General features: G+C 44.2%; 1 protein-coding gene across 1 annotated transcript in view; it reads left to right on the top strand.

Annotated features, from left to right (window-relative positions):
- The window catches only part of Pkd1l3 (polycystin 1 like 3, transient receptor potential channel interacting), a 52958-nt gene extending 44774 nt beyond the window's left edge, over positions 1-8184 (top strand). The window contains exons 26-31 of the mRNA XM_057754268.1: positions 1189-1313; positions 2094-2254; positions 3634-3844; positions 4606-4707; positions 7328-7459; positions 8074-8184. Coding sequence (XP_057610251.1) covers positions 1189-1313; positions 2094-2254; positions 3634-3844; positions 4606-4707; positions 7328-7459; positions 8074-8184 — 842 coding nt within the window. The remainder of the gene's footprint in view (positions 1-1188; positions 1314-2093; positions 2255-3633; positions 3845-4605; positions 4708-7327; positions 7460-8073) is intronic.
- The last annotated feature ends 48 nt before the right edge of the window (positions 8185-8232 follow it).

Here is an 8232-nt window from a genome sequence, read left to right on the forward strand (position 1 = left end):
CTCTTCTAGAACTTTCTATGTAGACAAGACTGGCCTCAAACTCAGAGAGAGCTGTCTGCCTCTGCCTCCCAAGTGCTGGGATTAAAAGCATGGATCACCATGCTGGGCTTTCCAATTTTTTAAAGTGATATATATTCATGAATTTTTTTAGTTTTGTTCCTTTATCTATGGAGAGGATTTAGCTTTTAAGCTCCTATACATCCCTAACACGAGCACACCTTTCCTCTCCCATCACTTTCTTTTCTGTCTTCAGTTTTGAGCTTCTGCCACTGTCACGGTGGCATCTCACAGATGGCTACACGCTAACTGGTACCTCCCTTTACAAGCAGTCTGCCTTGCCCCACCTCCCTTCCTCCTGTCTTCTCTGCCCTAGAACTGACTGACAGGTGGTCTGCCATTAACCACTGTGTATTGTTTCCAACGGGGAACTTTTCCCTCCCAGCCCAGCAGAACAAGCAGCTTCTCACCCTTCCCTCTGACTCAGTAGTTTTTCACCTTCCTAACGCTGCAACCCTTGGGTTAATGCATAACTACTCATAACCATAATTTTGCCACTGCTAATAAATCATAATGTAATGAGAACCACTATTCAAAATGAACCTGAAGGCTTCCTGGGGTTCTTTAAAAGGTTTTGTTTAACTGCCAAAGAAATGGGGTGGGGCAGTGGAGCTTAAATCTTGAGATTTAGCTGCACAAAGTAAGAAAATTTTGTTCCTAAATGTACTTTCTGCTTACCAGGGGTACATGGCAGTTCCAGTGTTTAAGGGCTGTGCACAGAATTGTGGAAGTTTATAAAACCATAAATCTTCACATTCTCACTGTCCTTTTTGGCTGTATCTGAAACCTTGCAGCCCTTCTGCATAGAAGCGTCTCCACATTCATGGGATGTGGGTGCTTTCCGTTCGCATGCCTGCAGCCACTCTTGAGTTGAAGAGGAACGCCTGTTGTCAACGGCCTGTCCCGTTAGCCGAGATCAACTATGTATTCTTTGTCTCTCCCAACTTCAGTGAAACTGGCGTTTCTCCAGTAGCTTGTCCATGGTACATATAAAGTTCTGGGCAGTTCTGCAGGAAAGACTAAGTGGGGCGTGGAGACTGGAGTGTTTGAACCCAGCAGCAGGTGGCGCTGTGCCGCTCTGTGCCAAGGAGAAAAGCTTAGACTCTTGACCCCAGTTGTTCTTCTTACCAGGGACTTTCTTCACCTCTCTACGCCTTGACAGTCTGACTTCCCTCCAGTCATCCGAGAGGGGTTTTGCTTGGATTATCTCACAAGTCAGCTACTACCTGCTTGTCTGTTACTACACCTTCATACAGGTGAGCGGTATGTCAGAAGGGAGGACAGCCCCCAGGTGAACCCTCTCTGGCGGGATCCATCGTGATGTGGTGCTCCCTTACAGTGGTTGTCTCAGTCCTTCCTCGGGGCCTGGTTTCAGAGGTTAACAGATTTCCACCAAGTAGAATAGCACATTCAATTATGTTCAAAGAATGAGTCAATTTTTATATGTAGTTTTTTATTAAAAAATATTCATTTTATGTATATTTTGCCTGCATGTATGCATGTATGTATGCATGTATGTGCACCACATGCCCATGGAATTCAGGTGTTGGCCCCCCGGAACTGGAGTTACAAATGGTTGCCAACTACAATACGAGTATAGGGAATTGAACTCAGGTCCTCTACAAGAACAACCAGTGCTCTAAACCACTGAGCCATCTCTCCAGGCCCTAGAGGGCCTGTTTCTTTTAACCCTTATATAAAATAATGTTAAGAAAATATGCTGGGCAAAAAGAACTAAATAATAGGAATTATTGTAAATAGTATTTTATTGTCAGGCTTAATAGATGGGATTTTTAAAGCTTGTAAATTAGCTAGGTACACACAATTGTCTTATAATCTCCAAGAATGATTATGTCTGATAAAAGCTTCAGTAGCAACCACCTTTCCTGTTAGCAGTATCTGAGTGACTGCAGAGCAGTCCCACGTTCAGAGCCCATGTGCTTTGCCTAACGAAGTCCCACTGGCCAGACTACTTTCTTAGGTACAGTACCGGCCAATCATCCAGACAACAGTGGTGACTCTGCTGTATTACTTAGGGCTGTCGGCTGAAACAGCAGAGGTGGAAGTTCCTCACTAGGAAAAGAAACCTCCTGGACACAAGCATAATCCTCATTAGCTTCAGCATTTTGGGGCTCAACATCCAGAGCCTTTCTCTCCTTCATAAAAACATGCTGCAATACCGCCGTGACCGGGACAGGTAAGGGATCTGAGGCACAGGGGCATGGCACCCCATGCTAAGGCTTCCTGATCACTGTCCTTCCTTCTCTTCCACTTCCCCACCAGATCTGCTGTATTTGGATAACAAAAGTTAAACTAGAACTTGGACTTGTGCTCACAGCAGAAAAAAACACTAGCTGGGCGGTGGTGGCACACACCTTTAATCCCAGCACTCGGGAGGCAGAGGCAGGTGGATCTCTGTGGGTTCGAGGCCAGCCTGGTCTACAAGAGCTAGTTCCAGGACAGGCTCCAAAGCTACAGAGAAACCTTGTCTCGAAAAAAAAAAAAAAAAGATATTTGCCATCTGCACTAGTCCTGCTGAGAGGCTCTGTGGCACTCAGGTGTCTGTGGAAGATAATGCGCTTAATTTTCAGAGCAAGGGCTTGGAACTGGGGTTTCTTTGTATGCATAAAGCCCAAGATGAAATAAATACCACCCTTAAAAAAGGATACAAACCCAGAGCAAGACACAGCTTCCCAACAAGTGGCTATTTTCAGGCATTTTCCCCTATTACCCTTATCAGGTTTTTTGAGCACTTTTAGATCAAGTATTTCCACAGCTAAGGGCCTGAGACCTAAAACCTTTCCGAAGCACTGTCCCAAGTAACAGTGTTGAACTGTCTACACTGGGATAACGGGTCTGTGTAGCCTAAAAGGTTGTGCCAGCTGAGCTCCAGGCTGCTGTGTGGCACTGGCTAGGCCAGAGGTTCTCAACCTTCCTAATGCTGTGACCTAATACAGTTCCTCATGCTGTGTTGATCCCCCAGCCATAACGTCATTTTCATCACTACTTCCTAACTGTAGTTTTGCTGTTTTGAATCGTACTGTGAATATTTTGGAGATAGAGAGGTTTGCCAAAGGGGTCGCGACCCACAGTTGAGAACCACTGGCTTAGGTCTTAGGCAATCAAAGATCTGGTTGCCAACTTGCTTATAGCTACAGGAGTCTCTCCAAGTAAACTGGTTGCTGTGGCATAAGATTCTGTACTTTACACAACAAAACTGAACTGGGGGGCAAATCTCTCACCCCTTCTTACTCAGGACATGACAGCTCACTAGTGTCTTTCCTGTCAGAGAACACAGGACTGGCAGAAACAGACCAGGATGAGGGCACGTCTCCTTAGGCTAACTCTCCTTTTGAGGTTCAGCACTGATAACAGTGAAGGCTGGGAAGAAATCAGCTAGGAGCTGCCTTGAAAGGCGTTTCAGGATAGCTCCCAGCCAAGGGGCCATGCTAGAAAGCAGTTCTCTGCACTGGGTGTCTGACCTAGCAGAAGGAACACAGCCGCGAACCTTCTGCAGAGGAAGCCCCAGTGATGGCGGCTCCTGCCTCGTGCTGAGTCGGCTTCCCATGGTTACAGGTTCATCAGTTTCTACGAGGCACTGAAAGTGAACTCAGCTGTCACTCACCTCATGGGCTTCCTGGTTCTGTTGGCAACTGTGCAGCTGTGGGACATACTGCGACACAATGCCCAGTTCCAGGTCATCAGCAAGACGCTGAACAAGGCCTGGGATGAGATGGTTGGCTTTATACTGCTCATCGTGACCCTGCTGAGCAGCTATGCCATGACTGTAAGCCCCAAAGCCCAGCATCTTCCCCAAGTGCAGAGTCCTGTCTGTGCCCTCAGAAAACATCACTGTACATAAAACCGTGAGATTAGCAGTGGGTCTTTAGAGAAAAGGTCAGATGGGAAAGCTGAATTTAGTCATGTTCCATATTTAATGTCTTTTTTTAAAGAATTTTTTTGGCCAGGCGGTTGGGGAGCACACCTTTAATCCCAGAACTCAGGAGGCAATGGCAGGTGGATCTTTGTGAGTGTGAGGTCAGCCTGGTCTATAAAGCAAGTTCCAAGTTCCAGGACAGCCAGGACTACACAGAGAAACCCTGTCTCGGGGGGGCGGGGGGGGAATTTTTAAAACATTTTTTACTCGGGGGGGGGAATTTTTAAAACATTTTTTAAGATTTATTTATTTCTATTTTATGTGCACTGGTGTTTTGTCTGTGTGTATGTCTGTGTGAGGGTCTCAGATCCCCTGGAGATGGAGTTACAGACAGTTGTGAACTGCCATGTGGGTACTGGAATTGAACCTGGGTCCATCTGGAAGAAAAGCCAGAGCTCTTAACCACTGAGCCATAAATAATGTATTTAATGTCTTAAACCCAGATGTTTGTGATGTCTCTAAGATACAAAGTCAACATCAGCTGTAACATGAAGATCAGATAAATTTTGCAGTCACAGTGACTTGAATGGCCACGTGGAATTTCCATTGCTTCTGTTAGGCACCTCGGGGCAGAAATGCTATTACCACTGACTGGCCTTTCTCCTGTTCAGTTCAATCTGCTGTTTGGATGGAGCATCTCTGACTACCAGAGTTTCTTCAGCTCCACAGTGACTGTTGTTGGCCTCTTGATGGGAATTTCTAGCCACAAGGAGGTAAGACAAATGACAGACAGACAGACAGATATAAAGCAGAAGCAACCTCTTTTCCTTTCAGTATGTTTGGCTTAGCAGCTTTAACTAGTGGGATGGGATGGTCGTGTGTTAAGCAAGTTCTCACTGCACAGTCTAAGAACCTACACCCTTCACCCTGTCTCAGAGGAATGCCTGTGCACACCACACTACTCACCAGCTGTTGCTTCCTAAGCATTTGTGACCCTCCCCTCCTCCGCTTTCCCCGCACTCTCAATCCACTGCCAAGGACACCTGGCCAGAACAGCACAAACTGCCGATGCACTCAAAGGTCCTCTGAAACTGTGTGACGGAAGTAACCAAAGGTAGTGCCGGAAAAAACACATTAGATCTTTTTACAGTTAACATATGTTGTGGAGTATTTTTTAAGATGTGTTACATTCATGTACGCTGTGGAATATTTGTTCAATGAGGCAAAGATGTGTTGCATTCTTTTATGTTGCATTTGTTAAACTCTGTGAAGCTGTGTTACTTTGCCTGATGGATCTAAAAAGAGCTAAACGGCCAATAGCAAGGCAGGAGAGAGATAGGTGGTGCTACTAGGCAGAGAGAATAAATAGGAGAAATCTTGAAAAAGAGAGCAAGGAACAAGGAAAGGAGGAGAGGAAGACACCAGGGGCTAGCCATCCAGTCAGCTATGGAGTAAGAAGGAAACAAAGACATATAGAATAAAGAAAGGTAAAAAGCCCAGAGGCAAAATATAGAAGAGAAACAGGATAATTTAAGAAGACATGGCTATAAACAAGCCAAGCTAACACCAAGCATTCATAAAGAAGTCTTGGTGTATTTATTTGGGAGCTGGGTGGCAGGCCCCCAAAGAGTAAAAAAACCAACTACACACACATCTTGTTGAGTTTACTCCTCCCTGGCCCACATAAATCCCTGTCTTCTGTATTACATTGAGGACAAGGTCCTTCACAAAAAATTACATTTGAGTTAGGTATACTGGTTACATTAAAATAATTATTTAAAAGGCACAGTACCATAAGTATAATTTCACACAAAATTAAATAAATGAGCAAAGTGAAGGGAAAACTTCAAATAGGCATCTGATGAGGATTTGGGTCCTAACACTGAAGGGCTTATGTGACCAGGAAATTAGTGGAACTAGTGACAATTGTACAGTTAATCACTCTGATGACCCCTTGTCTTAGTCAGGGTTTCTGTGGCTGTGTTCAAACACCTTGAACAAAAGCAACTTGGGAGGAAAGGATTTACTTGGGTTATATACCCTCACAGTCCAGTGACGGAGGCCAAGACCTGAACTCAAGCCCTGCAGGAACCTGGAGGAAGGAGGTGACACAGAGGCCATGGCTTTGCTCAGCCTGCTTTCTTAAAGAACCCGGGGCCACCTGCCCAGAGTGGTACCACCCACAATGGGCTGAACCATCCCACCTCAATCACTAATTAAAAAAACATCAATCTGACCAATGACTTTGGAATGAACCCTTGCAAGTAAAGATGATATATGGACAAAAGGATATATTGTGTGACTCACTGTCACACCACAGCTTCTACGTCAAGATGGGCAATGGCAAGGGCTGAGGACAGATACGAAGGGATGGGGAGATGAATGGTATGGAGATGCATGATGTGAAAGAATAAATAGAAATAAAGCTGAAAAGAAAACGCTCTATAGGCTTGCTTACAGCCTAATGTATGAACACATTTTCTCCTCTCAGATGATTAGTGTTTTGTGGGTCAAGCTGACATAAAGCTAGCAAGCACACCAGTGATTCAAAGGTTACTGATTAGATAAGTTAAATCGGCAGTTTTTTTCCAAGAAAAGATGCAACTGCTACTTACTATACTCATAATGGTTGTAGCTGCATCCACAAGTCATTGGTTAACAGGCCTTAGTAGCAACAATCAATAGGCCAACATCAAAGGGTGGGTGGGGGTGGGGAACACCATTTGTTAAAAAGAACACCTTAAAATGATAAGTATAAAGCCGGATGGTGGTGGCGCATGCCTTTAATCCCAGCACTCAGGAGGCAGAGGCAAGAGGACCTCTGTGAGTTCGAGGCCAGGCTGGTCTACAAGAGCTAGTTCCAGGACAGGCTCCAAAGCTACAGGGAAATGTCTCACAAAAACAGGAAAAAAAAAAAAAAAAAAAAAAAAAAGCCAAGTATAGAAACCATCCTAGTAAGACCTAAATTTAGAGATTTATGCAGAAAAGCAAAAGAGGACTTCAAGGCCATGATGGGAGGAAGCATATTAAGTCAGTTTCCCTCCTCTTTCCAAAGCCTTGCAAACCCTACCATAGCTATCTCAGCCAAAAGCCAGTTTTATCATCCCTTCTGGTATACATTTATTCTTCCCATATGCATGCTACCCCAAGCTTTCTTGTTCATAGACATATTTTTTCAGAATTGCCCAAAACATAGCTGGGATTTGAGTCATAATCCTATTATCTGTTTTTTTCTTGTAAAAGCTGTGCAATCAAATTTTAACAACCTTATTCATGTTATTTTCCTTTGAATCTTTTTCTCCCCTAGTTTCTTCAGATTCAAATGTGTGCTCAGAAATAAATTCAGGTGTTAGCACAGGCTGTAAACTCCAAGAGGTCTTACTGTCTTCCCAGGTTATTGCTCTCTACCCCGTCCTCGGCTCCTTTCTGGTCCTCACGAGCATCATCTTGATGGGACTCGTGATCATTAATCTTTTTATTTCTGCCATTCTCATTGTCTTCGGAAAAGAAAGGAAGGCCCTTGAGGTGAGCAACTGGCCCAGTATGAACAATTAACTGTCACAATTTCCTGTAACTGAAACTTTTAATGACGCTTTAAGACAGTGGTTCTCAACCTTCTTAACGCTGTGACCCTTTAATACAGTTCCTCATGTTGTGGCGACCTCCCCACCCTAAATTTATTTTCGTTGCTACTTCATAACTGTAATTTTGTTACTGTTGTGAATCATAATGTAAATCTCTGTTTCCCAATGATCTTAGGCAACTTGTGACAGGTTCGTTTGATCCCAAAGGGGTTGCGACCCACAGGTTGAGAATCACTGCAGGCATGGTGGCACACACCTCTAATCCCAACATTTGGAAGTGGAGATAGGAGTCAGAGTTCAAGGCCCCATGACATTACAAACTGGCATAATGCACAGATCAGCACATTCCCTTTAGTGGTCTCAGTTACTTTCCGAGGAAAACAAATTGCCAAGACATAAACAGCTGGTCTTCAACCACTCGTTAGACATTTCTAATATCTGGTGGTAACTCGTCACTATTTACTATATATTTAGGGGTGTTTGGAGCGGCATCTTTGGTACTTTAACCTACAATCGCAAGTCACTTACTTTTCCCTTTTTTCTTCAAATACTCAGAAAGAAGCTACACTGACAGATATATTACTACAAAAGCTCTCAAGCTTGTTAGGAATCCGCCAGCAGCAGAATCCTTCATCTGAGAAGCATGCTGACAACACTGGGTATTGACATCCATGTCTTTTTTTTTTTTTTTTTTTGAGACAGGGTTTCTCTGTG

This window comes from Chionomys nivalis, chromosome 21 (genome assembly GCF_950005125.1).
Source record: "Chionomys nivalis chromosome 21, mChiNiv1.1, whole genome shotgun sequence".
Lineage (NCBI taxonomy): Eukaryota > Metazoa > Chordata > Mammalia > Rodentia > Cricetidae > Chionomys > Chionomys nivalis.